Below are 24,992 nucleotides of genomic sequence, written 5' to 3'. Positions count from 1 at the left end.
ACTTTAAATCTTTCTAGTATTTAACATGTTTCTTACAAGATGGAGGAAGCTGAAAGATGCATTTCCAATCACTCTGAGAAAGGAGCCGTAACATCTTCTAGAACACATTACTCGTGCTAGGAAAATAATTCTACTTCATGCTCCAGGAGAAGAGGGAATGGAGCAAGGGGATCAAGTCACAAGCAGGGGCTGAACTGCACTGCCATAATGAATATGAATGTATTCTAGGTGCTAAGAATTGTAATATGCAGAGCTACTGAAAAGCCTATTGAAATCAATGAACACTCACAGACAGAGGTTTATTCTTTGCTTTGTGCAAACACAACTGCATGTGCTGCATTGTGCTTTTCCAGCAGTCACTAACAGTTCTGTTAAGACAGCACTTGTACCATCAAAATTCGGCAATGTAAATTTCAAACAAGGCAGTAAACAAAGTACAGAAAGGTTTAGCAACAGCACCCCTCAAAACTGTTGGAAAATATAATACTTTTTGAAGTTTTATGCTAAAAAAGAAAAAAAAAGGCATATCCCTAAATAACTGACTGCAAACTAGAAACATTAATAAAAGGGAAAGCAAAAGAACTCACAGCAAAACTGTGATACTACAATAAAAAAAACCAAAAAACAAACAGCTTCACTTGCATCCAGTGATAAATTAGAAGCATTTACAGATCTATTCCCTACAGCAACCAGGAAATAGGAAAAACCTCCGTTACACTTCCATTTCAAGTTCACTGTCCTATTGCTTTTTTCATTTGCTCAGCTTTCTTGAGCAAACCCTGAGAGAAGCACACTAACACTGACTAAGGAATATAACCACTCACTGTACAATTAATTAGTTTATAGCACGCAAACTGGAAGTGCTCAGCTCTAGGTTATTTATATTACAGACTTATCTCAACATGTCATAGTCCATAACCCAAGTCACAAAAATGCTAGCACTTGAAAGAAATCTGTGCAAGCTCTGAACACAACAGTGTTAGGCAACACTATACCATTTCCCACAACACTTAAATCCAAGAATTCAGCTGAGGAAAACAGTTTCTAAGTCCTTGAAAGCAACAATAATTATTCAAATGATTACTTCACAGTGAATCTAATCCCCAGATGAATCAAAATTAAAGTGGTTTTAGAAATAGGCAAGCTTTAAAGAAACTGCAAATGACATTGGTACAGGAGGGAAATAACTGTTCAATCCCTAAAGAGGTTGAAAGTCAGCTAATGGCAAGCTTTTACATAACATGAAGTGATTACAGAGCAAGCCATGACATACTCTATATGAGTTACTGCCTACTAATTTAACGCACTGGCAAACTCCACTGCTGCTGTCCAGTAAGAAACAAAATCCAAACAACTACATATATCCCTTGTATTTTGACTTTTTAGTGCTTGCAATATGTCTCCCTTTACAGTTTCCTTAATTGGTGTATTTGCACCTCAAAATTCCACGCACAGCGTGTAAAAGGATGTGTTCAGTTCAATCAACGAAAACGACTGTGTCTGAAACATGGTGAAGTGTACAGAACAACCAGCCAGAGAAGAAGCCACACAAAATAACTGTCTTCCAGTTTATTATCTCACAGTTTACTGGTGTCCCTTTAAATATTTGTAACAAAAAGGTCAAAGACTCCAGTGCTACTTGAAGTTTTAATTTGAGAAAAGGATACAAATACCATTTGTTATGCATTATTGTCTATGAAGCAACGCAAGACACCAGCCACCAGAAAAGGAGCCAGCATGATGACAGAGCATCTCCAGCAAAGTGGAAGATGCTGCTTGTCACCTGTGTGAACATAAGCATGCAATTGGTCAACAGTTTCAAGTAGTGATTGTCAGAAAAAGCCTTTCAATGCAAAAACACAGGGGGTAAGACACTTGCAAACTTGTAATAAACAGGCAACACAGCTCCAAGTACAGTTAACTTGAATTAACTGATTTGCTAGCTACAAAGCAGGCAGAAATTCATGTAGCAAAGTACATTTGTACTGCAGTGCAGCTGGAGATCAAGGACCTTCAAAGAGAGGGAACATCCATACATAATCTAAGTGATCTGGAAAAATACTAACTTTCTGACTGCAAATAAACAAATTTAGCCTGAATGGGCTCAGAAGCAGAACTAGAGATATCAAAACTGAGGATTACATGGGTGAGAAAGCATGACAGAGGATGTACTACCTCACTTTGTGGATGAAGAACTGAGGAAGAAGTATTGATCAGTTTTCCAAAGACTCAAAGGAATGAAAACAAAAAAGCCCCAAAACTGAAAGAGAAGCACAGATCTGTATCATACCCTACTATGCTCTACAATACAATTTTACAATGATTAATACTTAATGTCTTTCTTTGTACCTGAATTTCCTGGAACAGTCCTCCTAGATTACACATGAAGGTTTGAAAATAACAACGTGATCGCTTGAACACAAAGAGGGGCACATTTTGAGAACATAAAATATAATTTAAATGAATCACAGAATTATTGAGGTGGGAGCAAACCTCAGAAGGTCCCCTAGGCCAACCTCTTCCTCCTCCAAGCAGGGTTAGTGCTGAACTCAGACCACACTGCTCAGGGCTTTTGTCCAACAAGTGCCAAACAGAAGGGAATGATCTCTTCCCTCAATACCCTGACTGTGCACTTATTGATGCAGACCAGCATGGTGTTAGCCTTCATCATCACCAAGGTGCCAGTATCACTGCAGGAGGTTAGCCTATTCCAGGAACAGGATTTAACATTTGTCCTTCAATTTCAAAAAGTTCCTATCAGACCATCCCTCTAGGCTATACCCTTCTGAATACGCTTTTGGGCGTGCTGACTGTACCCCCTAGCTCAGTGTTGTCTGCAAACTTGATGTGAGTATTCCATCTCTTGTCGAAGCCACCAAAAAAGATATTAAAACAAGATGGACCTTGAACAATGTGACTTGTAACCAGCCTCCAGGTAGAATATTAATCCTTAGCCATTACCCTTTATACCTGATGATCTAGTTTTCCTCCGTATTCACAGTACACCCACCTAGACTATGGCATAAGGACGGTTACCGCAGAAAAGGTCAAAAGCCTTGCTGAAGTCAAGGTTAGTGATCCTCTTGTGTTCTCTCATTCACAGATCTAGTCATCTCATTACAAAAGCAATCACATTGGTCAAGCACTATTTACCCTTGGTAAATCCATGCTAACTATTCCCAACCATCTCTTCCTTCATGTGCTCAGAAAAAAGTTCCAAGAGAACCAACTGCATGATTTCCCTAAGGTCTGAGATAAGGATGACTAACTGGATTGTCCTTCAAGATGGGTGCACAGTAAGTAATAAACACTTTTTATACCATGACACCAGCCAACTCTCTCAGCACCTTCAGACGCATTTCACTGCATTGGATAGGCATGTATGGGTTGAGCTGCACTGGAGCTGAACTGGTCTTAAGAGTTCCCTGTTTATCCAAGTTGGTTATGATTGTACGATTTTTTGTTTGTTTGTTTTAAGAAAATGGTTTTATTAACTAAACACACACTTAAACCAGCTTTAAATTGCTTTTCATGTGAAGAATGTTGAGACAGCATGTTCCAGACACCCCCCTTCCTAACTACTCAACATACGATTTCCCAAGTGGCATACACTGAAGAGGGTAACTGTACTTTAATATCATTATCTTTCTGAAAACCATACCCAATTCTTAAATTAGGTATGTGTTCAAAGATGCCTCTATAGAACTTCATGCAATTTTGGTTACTCATAGATGTTGTGGAATTGTAACAGTAATTGTCTTTGTAGAGAGCTCAGCCTTCTGTGGAAGGCTACAGGAGGTAACTCATTCTGCTTCTGTCTGCTTCTGTCTCCAAAGCAAAGGGACAGAAGAATAATTAAAAACATTATCTTCATTCAATGGAGGCAGAGATGCAAAGGCTTCTATATACTGAGATGGTATCTATGTGACAGCCATTACAGTAAGTATTTTGACCATTGCCTCTCTATTTCTTCAATAGTTCTCTCAAAGAACAGGTTATGGCTTTTGGAGTGTAATTTAAGAATGACTCTTACATGGCAAATTGTTTTCATATGGCAGAAAAGGCGGCACAAAACTATCAGGCACTTATTAGAAGAATAAAAAAAAAAAAAGTCTTTACTGACAACAGGACATGCCAATGACAGGAACAGGTCCTGCAGCAAGCCTGTCTTCAGAGACACTCCCTTACTTCCAGCCCTCTGTCAGCAATCATTTCACATGCTGCATCCTTGGCCTATGCAAACACTCTATGCTTGCACCACAAAAGGCTCTGTACCACCACAAAACACACCACCTTGCTAAAGCATTCTTCTTAAACACAGTATTTGAAAGCTTTAAAATCTTGTCCTACGTCTAATACCTCCTCTGTGCCTCTCAGTCTAGGTTTGCTTTAGCTACCTATAAGGCAGCACTTCCTATATAGTGCAGCCATGTAGACCACATCTCCCTTCCTTGACCTTGGCAGCAGGCAGGACACGAAGGGTCAAGCAAAGGCTGCAGAAGCACAGGCAGAGCAAGGGAAACCAGAGGCTGCAAGGAAGAGGCAACAGTGAGAGGAATGCAGGAAAAAAGGAGTGAGGGTGGACAGGATACTGGAGGTAGGAAGAGGATCTTCATCTATACACAGCTAAAAAAGGGTCTATCTCAGAGGTCCTCATCTCGAATAAACCTCAAAAGAAGCTGAATTTAAGGAAAACACAGACATATTAAAATAGACCATTTTTCTTGAAAGCCTGTCAGGAAGACAAATTAAAAGACATGTATACAATTTCACCTATGCATAGTGAGGAGGACAGAAACAACCAATAAAACAAAAGTTAATTGTTCAATCAAAAATAAACTATATGGAAGTAACCCTGCTATGATACAAGATAGCATAAAGGACTAATAAATACCCTGCAGCAGTGACTTTGTTGCAGATCTTGAAGTACAAGCTGCTGCATCTTATAGCTAAACTTGCAAAGGTAAAAGCTCCAGTAATTAAAGACTTCCAAGGCTAAACCACACGATTTGGAAAGACGATACACTATTGCCTGTGTTCATCATGACTTGCTACCCTACTATTCAAAAACAACCTTTAAAAGTTTTTTGTTTGCTTATTAGTTTTTAAGTACTGACAGAACTGATTGTCTTTACAAAGAACTTCTTCGTATGTCTACTTTATGTAATTTCCTTATAGGGCCAAAAGAAAATAATGGAAACATGTCTGCATGCTGAGCACATTCATTTCTGTGAGCCACAGAAACACAGGACTGGCACAAGCCTCCTGTATCATCAAATCCAGTCCTCTGCTAATGCGCTCATATAAATCACGTTTAGTATACTGAGTTTCACACAAACAGAAAAAGGCTTCCCAAGGTTATTCTTCATGTGAGACTGTTATGAAAACCTTATCTATAAGAGTCTCTTGCTTATTGCAGTGTTAAAACAAATGTATAACTTTCTCTGTGAAGTAATACAAAGCAATTCTAAAGTATTCCAAGTTCACAGTATTACCCTGCAACATAAAAAAAGTAAAATTCCCAGTATACTGGGGTGTTTGTTTTTTTGGTGAAGAACCCCATTAGCATGCCTCTATTACCTGTAATTATTAGTTTAAATCATAACGATATACTAAGGATTGATTTATACTTTGAAAATATTACACATTAGCAAACAAATCTGATGTTTCTACTCAATTAAAAGTGTTCCAGAAGTTACGAATTACTGACTTCAAATTTTAAGTTTTAATTAAAAAAAGAATTTTTGAGTTCCCAAAACATTTAAATGGTATTTAAAATGTTAATTTGTAATTTTGTGTTTTGGCTGCTATACTTGAGAATACCACAATGATTTGAAAATTGTTCTTTGGATAAGAAACCAAGCCTGGAGCAACAATGATTTGGCAGGCCACATTGTTAAACCCTGAAAAAAAAACCCAGAAGACTGATGCTTATCTTAGAAACACTGATGACATGTTAAAAGCTGTGCAATGCTATTGCTAAAATAATGGAAGCAATGGTCCCTCAAAAATGAACATCTGTCAGCTCTAATTTCTGCTGCAGTTACATTTACGTTTTCATGGTTTGTAATAGCTAGGCAGTAGCTTGCAGAAAAAAAATAATTACATTTTCATATTCATCCTGACTGCTAACAGTTTTCACTAAAATTAAAGTTTCCTTAAAACATGCCATATCAGTCATCTGTATTCAGCCACCATTTGCCCTTAAGGTATCCACACATTCTGGGCTGAGGAGCCACAGTCTCTGCTGCAGAAGTTTGAGGTTTTGAATTTCTCTCTACCTGATGCTTACCTCTTCTCACAAGGAGAAAATGGAATGAGCACATTCTTTCAATTGTTTCTTTATTGCATGTGAGAAGTTCTTGGTTGTTTCCCCTAACCTTTCTCTATTCCTACCATCATAACTCTTCTCATAGTGTGTTGTCAAGTGTATAATTTTCTAGTTTCAAGAATATAACTGCATTCAGTATGTATGTATTCACACTGTCATCCCTTGTACCAGACACTAAGCATCCTTCAGAGAGAGACATAAAGATGTACAGGGAGGAGAGGAAAGGTATGTCATGTATTTCACTAAAAGAAAAGGCAGTAAACTCATTACACTTTCAAAAACAGTTCTTGGAATTATGTGCATACTTACCATTTAAAGGTAGGTACTGGTAAGGTGAACCCTTAATACACCTCTGCTTCCAGCATTAGAGAAGAAGAATGCCATCACATGTACAATAAAAATACCTGAAGACCTTAACTACTGCTGGCTGGTTTAGAATGTTTCACCTCCCGACTCCTTAGTTAGTTTACTTAAAAAAGTATTTGGTTAAGAAAAAAAATTAAGCAGAATTCACTAGAAGCCAGCTAAATTTATCTTATTTTTTTAATCAACAAGTACCCAAATACTTCTATTATTACAGAAGTTTGTAGAAAAATAGGTATGGAAACACACACACAAAAAAAATTGTTTTTGAAAACTACCCTGAAAATCAGCTCCTAAAGCAAGATGAAAATCAGAATCTGCCTGATCACTAGCACAGAAATCGCTATGGTTGCTTGCCAGTGCTAAGGGTAGAAGCAGTAGAAAGATAAAACCATGAGTGGCACGGAAAGGGTGAACGGTCTGCTGGTCACTCTTACAACATTTGCATGAGAAATTTGGGTTTTAAAAAGAAACTTCCCCTCCTCTGCACAAAAGGGAATGAATACCATGCGGTTAAACCCCTGGCAAATCTTTATTTAAATCAATACAGGGTACTGGATAGCAAAATTTTACTGTAGTAAGAAAGAGAATTGAGAAGTTTATGGAGCACTTAAAAATCACATTTGTCTTAGGGATGCTGTAAAGTGCAAATGGTTGGAGAATAGAAAGTACCAACATTAAGTATCATACATCCTTCTCCTGCTCTTACATCTTTCCTTAAGTATCAGTTTCAGCCAGAAAGAGGACACTCATCTAATTTTTACAACACTTCGGTTTTATCAAAGTCTGGTCAAGTATTTTTATCTGGCTAATTTTCTCTCAGTTATTCACAAATTAACAGTGCAATGAAGTGACCTAAAATTTTTCTAGGGTAAGGATGTACTAGATATTTTCAAAAACGGGATCACGCTCTGAGGAGAAGTCTTCATACTTATCTGATGCTACCGCATGCCTAGAAGAAAACCTCTAACAGGATGACTATAAACTTGTTCGATTAAAAAACTAAGTCCTTCAAGATTATACTTATTTAAGGTCAAGTATGATAACACATATTCACGTAAAATTAATTTTCATATGACAACCCAAATTGGGCAAAGTCAGAAAGAACATTTACCCAGTTGTAATGGCCAAAGCACTAAACTGCACTGTCAGCTAGGCATACTGCAATCCAGTTAAGTATTGAAGCGGTTTCTCCATTTCACTCATATGGGTAGTTCATTCAACTAAATCTGGGAGTTGGAGTATTCTTTTTTAAAAAATTGCCTTCTACTCTACAATACATGGTGTAAGAAGGAAAAAAAAAAAATAGTTTCAAGCTAGCTGCAAAGCTCTGACATGCACACTAGACATCCAAGAAATGTATTAAAATAACTATATTCTGAATCAAGCTTTTCTCGACAGTTACTCAAATGTTAAGTAGCCTTCTAGTTTCCATCCCAGTGCAGGTTAACATATCCAAAATTACCCTGTAGGTCAGAAATGTATCATTTGTTGTTCTCTAACACAGAAAGTGTGTACAAATCACAAGTCTGAAAAAACCATACATTAAACACAATTGTGAATATAGACACTGATAGAGATAATGGTATTTTTACTAGTCTAGAGAACAGGTGAGACTGTTTCAGCGTAAAAGGAGTAACCTTTCATTAGGCCAACTGGTATAGTTTGCAACAATAGAGATAACCTGAAATAGGAGCTTTCCAAGCTAACCACAACACACTGCATTTAGTAGCTACATGGGAAGCACTGAAGCCTGCAGTACCAGGGTATGGGTTTCTGTAAAACTGTCAGGTTCCTCATCCCCCAAGAACATCTGCTTACCTGAAGAAGAGTTTGAGCACACAGTATCTTGCCTAATTTTTTCAAATAAATCAATTTCTCCTATAAAAAATATTACATCTACCTACTAGGTTTGCTTTGAACAGATCTCACTCATGTAAACAAATACAAACAAAAATTTGATCTCTCTGCTTGAAACAGCCTTTTATGAAAGGATTAGTGTCCAAAAGCCGTTCTTCAGCAACTCACTGTAATCCCTACAGAATCCGCCATAAGCAAGCTTGATGGAAACTCTGCTTGGATTTCTGTTTGTGGTACAGGGAACCGTGCTACTTACAAAGAGCTAAAATCATCCTGATGTTGTGCTATTCTCAAGAGCAGGCTAGTCACAAAATACTGCTGCAGAAGCCAACTGTTCCTGGCTGAATTTCTACTAAAATATAGTCTGGCCATATCTACTACTTTTAATGAGCAGAAAGTGATAACAAAAATAAATACACCACTAAGTATTTAAAAAGATAGTAATATGTAACCTCGGAAGATATTTATTCCCCCCAAATTTACATTTTTACACTATTCCAAAGATCTAATGTACAAATAACTTCAGGAAGTGCATTTATGAAATGAACCATATCTAATAAAACCTAATACTGCAAAAACCAATTATGTTGATGTAAACAATGGAAGCAGAGAGGTTGCCAACACCAAAGTATGTCTTAACTCAAAATATTATCCTTCTCAATCATCAGATAGGAGGAAAGCTAAACCAAAAACCAAACCAAAACAGAAAACAGAAAAATCCAAGTGATTTTCTTTCAGAAGAGTTAAATAGCCTTTAACTGAGTTTCAAAGTAGATCTAGGGTTTTATCCGCCTGATTTAGTAAGCCTTTTAACAAATGAGGCTGTAATTAGGCATAATGATAGTGGAACAAGCAAAGTTGGAATCATACGTATTAATTTTAACTTTGGAAGATGCCCACTCTTAATGACATTTGATGCTCCTTCTTTTAGAGAGGGTTATTTCATCTTCAAAGTGGTGGAGCTGTGATGGAGATTTTCCACAGCACCTGTACCAGCACAAGAATTTCTTGCTAGGAATTCGGCCACAAGTACTGTGTTGGTGCAGACCATGACCACGCTCTAGCAGCACCACCTTTTAATATTTCTAGAACATTCAGGAGGTTTCAAAGAGACTATGGAGCTCATAAGAATTCACACAATCCCATGTGGTGTTACACCCAGAGGCTGCAATTGTTTCTTCTGAACTGCTCAGCTGCTACCAGAATGCAGTACAATTGACATGCTTAATGCTTCTTTGAATTTTAATCATCACATTTCTCTAAAACTGGAAGCAAGCCACATGAGTAAGAGTTCATGGCCAATCTTTGCCAATATCAAGATGGGAGATTGTAGAAAAAGTTGGGCTTGAATTCGACAATCTTGACCTGACTTTCACATGACATTTAAGTTGTATGAGATTAGAAAACTCACAGCAAGCACTTCTGATTGAGTACAAATACTGCACATATCTTAAATCAAATGCTCAACATTGACTTTTGGCACTGTATTAAAAAACCCTGCACAAACACCAGTTACATGCCTTACAAACCTGTACTAATTCTTAAAGATCGACAGGGTCTAAAGAAGATTCCAAAATTTCACTGGATACTGATGCATCCAGTAATAATAACAAAAATAATCCATACAACTCCCATTCCAAAAAGAAAAGCCAATATAAAACCCATCTGCTAGCTAAGAAAGCATTTCTGTTACATCTTAAACTTCTGTCAAAACCCCCAAATTTTATCTTTTGTATGATTTCCATTCTTCAATGCACACAAAGCTTCTTCACTAATTCTGGATATTTACTTTAAAGTACTAGCAGATGATACAGATAATTCTAAGGAGAAAAACACCACTGCTGCATATCCACAATAGAAGACAATTGTGCTAAGACAATGTATCTGTAACTCTCTTAACATGAAAAAAAAGAGCATTAAGAAGAGTTGGTTTTCACATACTCATGTTTTCACATACATGAGTTAGAGAATCAAAATTTATTATTTTCTAAATACTACTTACACTAAATTCAAGAACACACAGTCAGATAGAAATCAACCCCTGTGGAAAATGGTCCACAGATACCTAGACTCCAAAGGATTAAACCAGCCACAACAAAAGAAAATCCAACTCCACAACAAAGGCAAAGATAACATTAAGCATTCACTACTTGAGTAGAACAGAAGTGCTCTGTCACTGAAACTCTCTTCAGCAGATGACTCCAGTTCTTCACATATCCAAAACTGGATTATTTTTCCCCTATTACTTACAGTCCTTCTATGAGCTCCTCTTTGCTTCTAAATTATCTCACAAGTGCTCAGCCCCCTTCCTATAAGCTCCCTGTAATTCCAGCCCTGTTTGTATCACAGCTCACCAGCAAATCGTTGTGCCTTCTCACATTCTGCTTCCACAAAACCTTCAATTCATACCCACATTAGCATCTTTACTTGCAAATTCACTTCATTTTATTGCTATCCTTTCACCTGAAACAGCTTTCCTGTATCTCACATCTGCCTCAGAAAGCTTTCATCCTACCCATTCAGCTGACGCTTTTTTTTTTTACAAATCACCCTTCTACAGATTCACACCCATATTCTCTTTTTTACTGGGTTCTAAATACATTTTATACTAGAGAAGTAAAAGTATTTTTAAAGGTGCTGCAAATGCTAGCTGTCCATATACATAACATCAGACCGTTATGCGGAGTGTTAACCAGACACAGTTATATAATGCAGTCTTCTCCAGGGAGTTAAGGAAAGCTCTGGAAGAGTATCTTTTTTACACTGATCATCCAGGACTCCAGACAAAGCAGAACATTTTTTTTTTCCCTCCACTGAAGAGTGTTTTTAGTTTTACCAACACACTATTACTCTAGAGGAAAAAAGAGCCTCCATGTCCCTCGACCTCAGGGTTTACAGGAACAGCAATCAGCCACCTGGCATTGTGCTCTCCATCATCTTTAGCAGAGAAAAGCATTTTATGTACACTTGAATAGTTGAACTCACCAATAAATGGAATAGAAGCCAACGAGTCACCAGGTGGGCTGGAACCTGATGCTTTCCTTTCTTCTATTCTTTTTATGTGGACTTCTCTCCGAGCATCATTAGGTAACCAACAAGTAGTGTCCGAGGCTGCCTCTTGGTCATTTACAGCAAGAATGTAGGACTGATGTCTCAAAGGCTGTGGAGTCAGGTGGCCAGAAGGTGATTTGTCCCGCATGACCACTGTGTCTTTGTCATTTTCCTGAACATCCGTTTTCAGAGTTTCAGGCTCATGGACATCTTCCCTTTCGAAATCATGAATCTTTTGTCTCATGGAACCATCTATGTTGTCAGAGGTAGTTGAACTCTCACTTGGCTGAACAAGTTTGGCGGAAGCTGGAGACAGAGAGGAGGGTTGGATGGTTCTGCCAGTTTCTGTTTTGTGATCTGGGGCACCTTCTGTTCGGATCCTTGACTGCTGATTTAACAAACCACTCTGATGCAAGTGATTTACTGTTCTTTGGTCTTTGCTGGCAACAGCATCCAGGCCCTGGTTAAGGGGAAATGATGGTTTTGCTGCATAGGGAGCAGAGTTCTTCAAAGAGCTACTTTTAGAACTTCTGGCTGGTGTGAGAGACAATCTCTCTTGTGAAACAGTTGTAGATTTTGAAACTCCCCCGGGAGTTTGCAAATCTCGAGAAGGCTGTAGTATTTTTGTATCTGGTGCAACTTTCTGAAAATGAGAACCAGGCAGAGAAGCTCTACTACCTGTTCTCCTGTTGTCTGAAATATAAGCACTAGGAGCCATAGGAAAATTCTGACCTCGAAGGGACATATGAAATGCATGCTGTCTAGATCTCTCATAAATACCTCGCCGATCATCTTGTTCAGTAAACCCTGTCCACTTGTAAGTCTTTCTCCTATCTCCATTCGTATCTGCAATCAGATTCTCAGAATGGAAATTTTCTAGCACTTCACCCTGTTTGCTGAGATAATCCCATGACCGAGCCCTGTGGTTCCTAGCATTAACTGAAGGTGAAGTTAGAGTATCTTGCGAAGCACTTCGTGGCCACTCTTTCATCAACACAGGATCTTCAAGTCTCTCCTGGGATACACTTCTCTGCCGGATCTGAACAGACTGTGGAACCCTGTCGTGAGAGGTGCTCCTGCGCCGTACCTGAGAAGCAGTGCGATTTGGCACCACTTGATTATAATCAGTTGTATTCTGAGAAGCTGCTCTTAAACTATCCAACCTCTCCTGTATTGTTCGGGAGCCATACATGTGCATGCGCCTATTATCAATGTACTCTTTGTAAGTTTTGTAGGTCTTCCAGTCTATATGCTGGTGGGAGGTTGGAGAACTGTAATGGTTAGTAGAGACAGAGGGTGAGTCTGTGACTTGAGCAGGAGGTCTAGTGCTTGGGATTGCTTCTGGACAAACTACATAGTTTGAAGCTTTACTTAGTGCTCCAGTTGGATCAACTGGCCTTGTTATTGGAGTCTGGGGAAGCACAATGGCAGTGGACACTGAAGAAGGTGGTGACGTTGTCCGTGCTTTTAGACTGGTTTGATCTTTCAAGCCATATCTTACTTCCTCTGTCCTGTGTGATGGACCAGCATGATTATTTCTACAAGATGGCAAATCTACAGCCTTCTCAGAAGGCACAATAACAGTCCTTACGGTTTCATTGCAAACACACACGGCTGTATTTGATTTTGCAATGTCTGTTGGTGATGGAGGCACTTGTATTTCCATCCTGTAAGCCCTCTCTGGCTGTGTCACTGCCCGTACTGGTCTACTGACTTGTTGTTTCCCTAGCGAGAAGTCAGAAGATAGCTTGTCACCAGCTTGTGCCATCACAGAAGGTGTGGATGTCAGGCGTGGATAACATATTGGTGGTGGTTCAGGTATGTTGTGGGCGTTACCACTGTAGGCTTCGTTGCCTTTCAGGTAGGCATCTTGGGAATAAGCCTGTGGAGAGAAGATTAAGTGAGTATTCAGTAGTGAGGGAAATGGAAGAGCTCTCCATTTGCACCATCAAGCTTCAAGACAGAGAACACAAGTACAAAATTCACACTACTTGTAATTTTAGACGAAATGTTAGTTAAAAAGATAAAAGTAGCTTTCCATCAGTGTTTCCTAGTGAGCAGAAACAGAACAAGCAAAATCACTACACACATCCTCCCCCCCCAATAAATTAAAAAAAAATTGAATTGATGACCAATTCTAGGCAATACTGTAGGTATGGCACTGAGGCAAGTTTCCCAAAATCCATGAGCGCAGAACACAGTATTTTTCTCTCCCTTAATTTTGCTTTGTATAATGATGCTTCACGCATTTTTCCCCATTTAAGCTTCACATTGCTGGAAACCAAAATTTCACAGCAATCGACAGGTTAAAATGATGCATAATAAATTCAACTAGCACTAGAAAATTCTCTATTCACTTAATGTACAAAAGAACCCTGTTCACTTAATGCAGTACCGATGAAAAGTACACACAAATATACATACACACACTCCTCTAAGATGTCTTCTACATAAAAGCTACTGTTCCTAAACGCAAAATTAATTAAGTTGAAGCAGTAACATCTTCTTGTGAGCCAACACCCTATAAGTCATCTTACATTTTACAGGAGACAGCTAGTACATGCCACACAAATCTTGCTGCAAAAAACATTAATAATATTTATCATTTTTAATTTCAAGGTACAAGCAGTATGAAAATTCATGCATATCCACTACTGTCCACACAGTATTAAAACGCAAACTAAAATCTCCAATTAATTTCCTTAGTGCATTTATTTGCTCCTTTATGATTAAGAGCCTGACTCCTGAGAAGAAATGGTTATATTATACTTAATTTTACCTTTTAAAAAAGCAGTATTTTTCATTGTGAAATTACAGAACATTCAAAATTAAAAATCAATGAGAAGCACACAGCATACTTAAACAATATCTTATTATTGAAAAACTTTAGCATGACTTCGTTCAGTTTAAACATAATGAGCTAAAGAGCCAATGCAGAGCCTGCCAATGCAACACAAGATTAAAATGATTTCTCAGGGCTTTTACACACTTAGGCGTGGTATCATATCACAGCATTTCCTGTCCAAATCATAACATGCTCAATTCCAGAATGTCAGTGTGCTCTGTCTTAACAGTAGACAGGTTATAAAAGCCCAAGTGCAGCCATAAAATTAATACAGAGCAAAGTACAGAGGAGGGCGAGGCATTTACAACAGTGCTGCAATGTTACACCGAGCATTAGTGAAGTGCAAAATATTAAAGCATACTGAGAGAAAACCGACCAAATAACACAGGCACAAACCACAAATTAAGAGATTAGCATTATGAAGAAAAATCAGCTCAGACTATCTATCCCATTTCCAACAAACTTGCTATTTCATATTCTGAAGAAAAACATGCCTTACAAAACCATCAGAGAAATGGCTACTGTACATTCCTTACCAGTGCTGTGACATCCTTTGTAAACTGCAGCTGGCAGAAAACAGGAAAACAGTAAAAGCTGCTTACAGATGTAAAGACAGAATTATCTTGTCATATTGATGTTGAATACAGAAAGCTAAAAATACAACTATACCGATTTCACTGGAAGGTACCAAGAGAGGTAAAGGGCAGTAGAGGACAAAAAATAACTTCACCCTCCTTGTGAGCACATCCATCTCAGGCTTTCATCTGCTCCTCGCATTTATCCTCTACCCTTACAGAAAGCAAAATACATTTGTGCCATTTTGCCTTGGTGCATCCCTACAGCTGCCTGCAGAGAGCTCTGGCTCTATGCAACAAGACTTCCCTTCCACTACAGCAACATTACTGTCTCTCATTTCCCCTGGGCTGCTATCATCCCTGCCTTCCTGGTGACGAAACAACGGCTTTATTATGCATTTAAAACAGCACGCCCCTTCCCCATATATCCGAACATGACCACAAGCTGTCAGCTGACTGCAGCTGCTTTCATGCTCTACATCTGAAATTAGAGGAATGATGCTGCAGAAACACGCTACTCATGTGATTTGTATTTTTTTCCTCCTCCAGTCATAGTAAAAATCAAGCCAGGTTTCCACTGGCACATTTAATGGAGGGGAAGAACATAGATAAATATTTCTAAGTCTTTAAATAAATGATTATTTAAGATCTTGACAGGCTGTAAGAATTAAATATATATATGTACCTATAAATGGAAAAGATGCTGAAGACCCAGAAAACAGATAGAGCAAGAGACAACTGGCATGCAAGGGAAACAAAAATAATCACCCCCCTCAATCAGAAAACAATTACTAATTTATACAGCTCATAAAACAGTTCAAAACCTGTGATACACACACGTTACGCCAATATAAAATGCACTGCATTTATGTTTTTGTAAAACATGTCCCTGACAAACAATGCTTCATTGACTTTGACAGCAGAAAGGCTGAATTCCAAAACCAGCGTGATCTGATCATAGCTGAAGACTACAAATGAGTTTAAAAATCAGGTCTGAACTCTTGACAAAATGTATCACAGATACTACATCTCTTCAGAAGACAGCATTCTCACAGGGTCCAAAATTAGATCAGCTAGGCTTTCTTCTCCCTTCCTCCAGTAAAGAGTATGTTTCCATGATTGCAGGTGTATCCAGACAGACTGCCAGTTCTGAGTAAGACAGAGTTACTGGAAAAAAGGTTTTGATGAGGGAAGTGTCGTTCTTTCAACCTCATTCCGCCCACTTCCCAAAAAATCACTGAAACAAAGCTGAACTTTCTTCCAAGCAAGAAAAGGTTTATAAATGGGGGCTGTGACATAGTAACAAATAATAGTAAATATCTTTGTTTCATAATTCTGATCAAAGGCCTAAAGAGAAATATTGCAACTTACAAGAAATGCATGGATACTGAAAGATGCATCACCAGCTTTTTTACTATGAACTGTTTTAATTGCTTTACCTAGAAAGTGAAGCTAAATTTTAAGAAAAGGCTTAGAGACTAAAAAATGAGAAGCATATCAATGGATTTATTAGTATTCATACACTATTTTGACACTTAAATATTTTGTAACTATATATAAAACAGTTTGAATATTACTCTCTTCTCCCTTTAGTTCCTCAAATGATACAGCATGTGGAAATACTACCTTAATCTCTAAGTGAGTGCAACAGAGGATATACTCATAAAAAAGCCATTAGGGTAGGGCTTAAACTTAAGTCTTTAAAAAGCCTTATAAATAAATGAAAAAAAGCCTTCCAACTTAAAAATAAAAATTTAATATCCAGATCATTAACGCTCCTGATTCAGACACCAGCCAAGCCACTCAAATTCCTACAGGAGCCAGGTACTCAGCAGCTAATCATAGTTCCAACACAACTGAAAAAACAGTCTTGATGTTTTATGAGCAATTTCCCACCTTCTCAAAACAACAGCAGTTATGGAAAGCTTACCATACAAATACAACAATTCAGAGTGATATAAAGAGCTTTGATGGATAACAGCTCTGCCACAATTACTAGAAGAAAACTGCTGTGCCTACAGTAAGAACTCAGTGTGTTTCCAGTTACTGGGTACAATTTCTTCCTCACCTTGCAATCTGGTGGTGTTTGCACCAAGTTTGCAAACTCCTGTGGCAAAGATTTAATTTCTTACTGTGAATTTGTATAACCGTTAGCACATTAAGGGTTTAACTGTTACGGTAATACATTCCTGTATGATATACAAAATAAATCTTAAGCAAATATAACATTTTACCAGGTCTTTTTACAAGGTATTTTATTAACCCTCTAAAATTCAGCTAAGGGTTTTGCTTGCATTTTTTCCTCACTTGGTTTTATGCCATTTATGTTAGAATAATGACAGCTGACGTACAATGATTATGTCTTAGCAAGAATCACAGTGAAATCCCATACTTCCAAGAACTTGAACCAACCATGTCATACTCCCCTTAGTCCAAAGCCATAAAAGCACATAGGCATATGCTTCACTGAGGATGAGCATGCTTCACTACGCTTCACTAGAGGATGAATAATAACACCGATTTCAAACGAACTACTTGCAAAATTGGAGATAAGTGTTTTGGTGAATCAAGCTCATGTTCCCAGCACCTTGCAAGTCTGAGCTTGAGGCATTCTTCCTTCCTACTCCAATCACTTTGACTTCTGATTATGTTTCTCTTCCCCAGCCCTAACCTATTCTCACATTTAACATGAGTATGGGAGCTGCACACCAGAAAAGGTTTTCAGCTGTCTTAAAGGAAACACTTTCCAGTTATAGTTTGCTCTGGCAAGAATGTCATTAATACAGCTCAAGGGGTTTCATTTTACTCAGAGACACCCAGAAAACACTATGGTCAAATAACGTTGTCTGAAAAAAATGACCAAAACCCCCATATACTCTTTCTTCTCAACAGCAGTGAAATTTTAGTATATAAAATTTAACGCCTTAAGCCCAAGGAATTTAATTTCCACATACAAGCCGTGTGAGAGACTTTCTTGTAAGTATTAGTCTATATTGAGATGAGGAGGGTTGATGCAAATGGTATTTTCCAACATATGCAATGTTAGATAACAAAGTTTAAGTCTCCTAGGTCACTACATCTTCACACCACACCCCTTCTTCCATTGTACTTGCTGCCAGAGCTTTAATATTATCCTCTGCATACATAAGTAACTGCATCAGTTCAAAACCTGGAAGTAAACAAACGGTCCAAGACTTGGGCCTAAATACAGCTACATATGAAAACATCTGTGTTTATTAAAAGTAAGACAAATTAAAATATTTTACAGTTTGCCAGTGAAACAGCCATGTTGCTCCACTGGGTCTGATGCAACTGGATGGTCTCAGGAAAAAAAAGACAATATTGTTCAAGCTGACTATGACCAGACCTGTAGTCAGAGGCAGGAGGTTACTGCAGCATATAAAACTCTAGAATAAACTCCCTTATACAAGTTAGTTTTCTTTTTTCTTATTTTTTAACACAGGTGCATCCCTGGCAATTTCAGGGTACCACAAGGCGTTGAGAGCTGCGAAATTCCACAAAAATTGTAAGTATCAGAAATGGCAAAGCAGTAAACTCTTCCGACCTACTGAAAACATCCACACCACCTGACTAGAAAGAGAGGAGAAAAAAAGCGAAGAGATGCTTCAATTGACTTTCACTTGCTTTCCTCATCATTCCCATCTAGGATTTTTTTTGTTCCCCATCTCAAACATGGTCTACTTTCAGTTAGTGATACACAGTTTCAATGGCCTGTAATTTTACAGGAAGATGTAAAACAAAAGGTATGCAAGAGGGAACTAAACATATAAAAAGATATATAGAGGTAAACAGCCCCCTTTTATTTCCACATTTACCATTATTCACAGAATGCCCAATAAAATCTTTTTGTAAATGAAACTACAGAGATCTTTCTGGAATGCTAGGCATGTTTCAACACACTCACGTGTTACTAAAATGTAATGGTGACACCACCTAGGACTACAAGTAAACCTCCTACCTTTTAGGGCAATTCCCATGAGGAAATGATTTCTTAAAACTTGTTCAAAGTGAAACTGTTGCAGGTAGTATAAAAGTTAGGAAAACTGAATTTCTGAGTTGGTAGTGAGGGAAGTGACAGAAAATGAAAGATGAAAAATCAGGATAACTTGCCTATAGCATGTGTGTTGATATACACACACAAAGTAGATACAAATATTTACAAAAAAAATCTACATATATTTCCATATAGTAAACCTGATATGTAAGCATTAATATGCCACATTACAAATAACCTTCCAAATGAACAGCTCCAATGTAGTTCGCATCACAGATGCAATTTTTTAAGAGTGGTATTTTCAAGTGCCTGATACTTCAAAATTCAGTGACTTGGAAGCTATATTCTTCTTTACATACACAAGGAATGATTAGCAAATAAGCAAATTCCCACATGAAATAATCCTGCATATGAAGAACACCCTAACATGTACACATTAGTCACTAAAAAGTCTATTGACAAGAATTGTAACACAGCTGACCTGTAAGTGGGCTAAGCAATTTCAATTTTCTCTCTCATGGGAGCACCTTTACATTCAGTATATTCTGTGCAGCACAAAAAGCTTTTGGATGACTAAGAAGTGTCACAATTTGAACAACTTTTTAGTATTAAATTTGTTATGCAAAGACTACAAAACAGCAACAATTCCATTAAATACACTTAAGAGCTATTTGCAGTCGACCTCAATGTGCCTTTCCATTTGTATGTAGTCAGTGGCACTAAAACCTACAAGAAGCATGAAAAAACACAACCCATTCATAGCTGTCAAGAGTTCATGTTTTTGTCATGGGTAGAGATGTTTTAAATATCCTCTCCCCCATCCCAAAAGTGATGTTTCCAAGATCATACCGGTGAATGAACACGACTGATACTGATTACACTAACAGTAGGCTTTCACATGTAATTGCCTTCTAAGTAAGCACTGTGCATACGCCACAGAGGGTAATGACTTGTGGATTGGACCACTTCATTGTTACTATTGATGAACGGATTTAAACCCCTGTTTTCAGGAAATCCAATATACCAAAAGGTTCGCAGACATATAAGGATATTTCTGAAGACTAAACTCAAGGTTTATAAATAGCAAACTAAGGATAGAAACAAGCAACTGTGTTCTTTATGTAGTTAACCTAGCAATCAGTCATCACCATATGGAGCAGGCTGCCAAGTACTGTAAACCTTACCACAAGCAGCATCATTCCTGAATATAATGGAACTATTTCATCCTCACTGCACTAGATAAACCTTTCATTAGCTCCTACTATAATATGCAGTAGTGCTTTGAGTTCTTCTATTTTTACAGCATACCTGTATTTAACATCAACAGTTTACGAGTGATAGCAACTTACATAACACAACTTCAGTGACAGAAGTATAAGTTTTCCCTCTATTAATAAGGGCATAATGTACCTTACCATTTTTTTGTCACTCTGCACTTACACTGACCCTACCACTACAGAGATTATTATCACTTATATGAGCTGTAACTTCATTCAGGAAGAAGAATATGCTCTGAGGTTTATAATTTATTTAGAGACTTCCACAAAAGCTAATACAACATTAATCACAAAGATAAAAAGTGAAAAACAAAACAAACAAAGCATGCAGTCTCTCAGCTGAAAACAAATACTGTCTTTTCACAGGGAATGAAAGGAATAATGGTCCATGCTGTTTAAAAATATTTTAAACAGGACTGTTCAGCTTTGAGTAGAGCTAAGTTCTTCACCAAATCTTGTAATGAGAACAGTAGATTCTAACACCTGAAGATTTAAGACTAACAATCACCATCTTCAGAGGAACTGCATAAATTTTTCATTTGACTGAAGTTACAATGGTGCACTGTGCCTCAAAATACTGCTAATTGTTGTTTTAGAAGTGATGAGTTTTTTCCTCCTCTGTGGTAGTCTAAAAGGGAGAAATCTACAGGCTGTAATTGTCAGCTTCTGGTGTATGATACAATTCATTTTTATCACCTGTGTATTGACATGTTGCAACTCTGCCATCAAAGACTGACACCTGAAAACATACATACTAAAGTTCAGATTGTGACAGAACCACATGAACAAACTGCAGCTATCAGAAGCCTTTCCAACAGGCCTGAGTACAAGCAATGCTCAGTCTTGTGGACTGCAGAAAACATGTCTCTTCATGGCTTTCCTCTGCCAGACGCCTTGTAGAACCGACAGTCTTCAAGACAAACCCACTTATACCTAAAAACACACTTCACAGCAAACAGGAGCATAATCTCCTCCACGTGGTATCATAACCACATACCAACCCAACCCAACAGCAAACAACTGCCAGTAGGAACCCCTACCAGCTATAGAGGAAATGCAAAGCATCTTTTGCAAAATGATGACCCCACCACTCAAACCTAATCCTCTTCCTATCTTCAAAAGAGGAGCATCACAAACGAATTTCACAACTCTACCACATCTTACAACTTAAAAGAAAGGTTTTTTTAAATGACACATGGAAATTACTTCACTTTTTTTCCAGAACTCCCACAGATATTTTTTCTCTTTCCTGTACCACTCAATCTCCTCCAGGAGAATGACCTTATTTTCTTTTTACTAATAACCTTCTCTAGCCCAAAGGCAACAACTGACTGTCTTCCTCTGCCATCATTATCTCACTCGTTGATATAACAACTTAAATTCCAATCATTTCCAATCTATACTTCACCTGAAGCTTACACTTCTTTTTTCATCAGCAGAAGGAAGATATGTCTAAGAGCTTCTTGCCCAGTCAAATACAAAGTTTAAACCTACAAATCTTGCCTTGCCCAGATCCTTAGATTGTATGGTTACAAGACTGTACTGGATGCATATGGCCATGCAAATCACTTACAAGTTAGAACTATTCCTGTATTTTTATATATTTACAGTTCCCATTACAGAGGAGGGGAAAAAAAAGGGGGGGGAGTGGGGGAAGGGAAAAAAAAAACCCCACCAACCACCACTGCCAAACAGCTTTTCCCTCCCACTTATTCATGCAATCAAAACCACCCCCTGCCCCCAACATTCCTTGTGCTGGATTACTGAAATATTTCTTTATCAAATGTTCTCAAAATATCACTTCTATTCTAATAATCTTGGCCCGCTGGCCTAACTGGCTGAGTTCCTATACTAGACTCTATCTTCACCTTCAGCTCAAAACAGAGATTCTTGGGTTTTCTTCTTTACCCATTAATTTGCCCTTCAATACTGGGAAACAGCTACTGAAACCCACAGATTTTTCTTAAATGTCATTTAAAGTCAAGTGTTACTATTTCTGTGTGGATTGGAAAATACAATTTTCCAACTACTAACTAGAAAGTCTACCCCCTTCCTATACTTCCAATTAAAAATAAACTAAAGCATATTGATACATTAGGTATTATTCTGATTCTTCACAAGACACACACATCATATTTTATCCACAGCTCTTTTGGACTGAGAGACACTAAATGGGAGACGAATTAACTCACTATATATGCAGGACCACAGCTCAAATGGGGAGCATATAGGCAGTAGTGTAAAAAAATATTTACAGCAGTTCCAACTAAAAATTTTGTTAATAACCTTCAGCATATTCCCCTTACTTCTTTCCTGGAAATGCACAGTTTGTGCGTTATTAGCAAAGGCTAATTCTAAGCACCATTTGTTGTTTTTTAATTCAAATTTAGTAATGATTCCCAACTTACTTAGAATTAGACAACCCAGTTAAAGAAAGCAACCCAATTCATAATTTCTAACATAAGCAAACTAATAAAAATGTAATAAAAATACAAACATTTTTAACAAATATATTTTTTTACAAGAAGCTAGAAATAACACGTGCAAAAGGTATTCTCCCCTATATTTGGGTTCCTCTGAAATTTCAAGGGATGTCAAGCAAGTTGTAGAATATCTAAGGAGTGACAGAGACTTTAATGTTAGCTCTTTAATTATTTGCTGGTAGCACGGTTCAAAGACTTCATAATCAACAGCAAGACATTTTTCTTTAGTCAACATACTGTCTGAATATAAGCTTCATAAACATACCAATTGAAGAATGTCCTCGTCTTTTGGCATAACACTAAGTTCCAATATGCTGTCACTGAAAGAAATAGAAAAAAACCAAAACCATCACACATGAACTTTTGGAAAAGATTTTCAATTCTTCTTACAAAAATGATCCATTAACTTCCATGGACGAAACTTATTCAAGAACTCCCACACTAACTTACAATGTAAAATAATTTAACATGAAAAACAGAAAAACACTGATTTCCATTAGAACCTTTGCAAATATGAGTAGAGCAGAAATCTGACTGAAGACTACATCTGTGTTCTCAGCAAAATCAGTGTATTAAGCCAACACGCTTTGTCAGTTTTGATTTTGTTTATTTGTTTTGTGGTGCTTTTCCTTCCTCCAGCCCTAAGGTACATTAGCCATTTGGAGCTTTTCAGACAAAACAAGGTGTCAAATCTGTGAGCACAAGTTAAAACTTCTCTCTCTATTCCATTTAAAACTAAAGTCTGTTAGCACTCTAAAATTGCTGGGGAAATGTTGTAACTGCCACATCATGTGAAAAGTGGAGCAACAGTAAGGCAAGCACTGACTTACACCTTTCCACTCCAATCACCTCCTAGCAGAATCAACTTAAACATATTTAGTCAGTCAGATGACATCTGAAATACGGATGAAAAACGCTTGCTATTTATAAATGCTGAGCCTGTCAGTCTGAATTGCTGAAACCAAAAGCAGGAACAGCAGGAAGATACAGGAATCCAGATAGTTCAATCAATGTAATTTAAATACGGACAAAACTGGAATACTGAATGTATGGTGTATCGGTTATCCAGAGTCAAATACTGTAGAACAGTGAACGTGCAGTTAGTATCTACCAGAAAAAAGGATTTTCACAAGCAAGAAAGAAGTATATGCTTGTAACATTGGATACAGAACAGCTGAATTCATTATCTCATCTGACATAGAGGAATACTCTGTTCACATTCATTAAATGTAAACTGGAACACGTACAGAGAAGGGCTACAAAAGAGATGGCTTGTACAGACTTAACTAGCCTTAAAAAACAGAAAATGGAGAGATTATAACTTTTATTTAGAAATCTCACATAACATGTCACAAGAAGAAAGGATATTTAAACAAACTTACCAATACCAGCACAAGAAAAAGTGCATACAACGTAACTTGATATATCAGACTAGAAATTACCTAATCTGTACTGGTCAGTACAATGCATTTGCTGAGAAAAGACAAAACGAGCAGAGACACTGGCCACCGACTTCAGGGTGCACAGAACAGTCTGTGAAAGCATTGAGAAGGACCTCAGCTTCTTATTTCTGCAGAAAGCCATCTTCTCAAACATGTAACATGGGATTTATTATGCTTTCTTATATGAAAAATGTTTTTATCTTGTGGTTCTTTTTCCATTTGTTAGCAACTGCAGACATAAGGCTGCATTCCAAATTAGCAGAGTAAGGGTATTTAGTTTCACAATCTTAAACCATTATTCACTTGGGAGGAGGAAAAAAAACAAAGGTTCTCCAAGCAGCATAAATTGGTTTAGTTTTAAGACTAAAGATCAGCAGTGATAGATTTAAGTTTTTCTTTTTAAGCCTATGCACTGCTAGGAAAAAGTAAGTCTTCAAAAGGCTTTTAAAAATTTTTTTCAGAATAGTGAATTTTAAGAAAGATGAAAGTATTGACTTCTTACTGTACATTTACAACAGCATTTCCTATTTTGACTGAATGCACAAACAGCAAAGCTATTTAAAATAATTCTTCAAAAGTAGTGTCATCAGGAGCTGACTTTTGCCTGAACTCCTTTGTATGGATATTAACTTATTTATCGGTGGTAAAACAAAAAGTGAATATGAAAGAGATACTATAGCTGGAGGCATTTCCAATGAAATGTTCAGATGACATTTCCACGTGTGGGTAGCATGTATGTGTAAATCCTAT

The 24,992-nt window shown here is 37.6% G+C and overlaps 1 protein-coding gene across 7 annotated transcripts in view; it reads right to left on the bottom strand.

Moving 5' to 3' along the window:
* Positions 1–24,992, bottom strand: part of ARHGAP21 (Rho GTPase activating protein 21) — a 111,323-nt gene that overhangs the window by 15,025 nt on the left and 71,306 nt on the right. For 6 of the 7 annotated variants that reach the window (XM_030482012.2, XM_030482003.1, XM_030482032.1 and 3 more), the window contains 2 exons: positions 23,066–23,120; positions 11,540–13,487 (listed from right to left, as the gene is read on the bottom strand). In XM_030482012.2, the coding sequence (XP_030337872.1) occupies positions 11,540–13,487; positions 23,066–23,120 (2,003 nt within the window). Of the gene's footprint in view, positions 1–11,539; positions 13,488–14,986; positions 15,017–23,065; positions 23,121–24,992 lie in introns of all 7 variants that reach the window. The other variant, XM_030482052.1, reaches the window with a different exon arrangement.

Source organism: Strigops habroptila, chromosome 1, assembly GCF_004027225.2.
Source record: "Strigops habroptila isolate Jane chromosome 1, bStrHab1.2.pri, whole genome shotgun sequence".
Classification (NCBI taxonomy): domain Eukaryota; kingdom Metazoa; phylum Chordata; class Aves; order Psittaciformes; family Psittacidae; genus Strigops; species Strigops habroptila.
The sequence above is the reverse complement of the archived record's forward strand: the minus strand, read 5'-3'. Positions and strand labels throughout refer to the sequence as shown.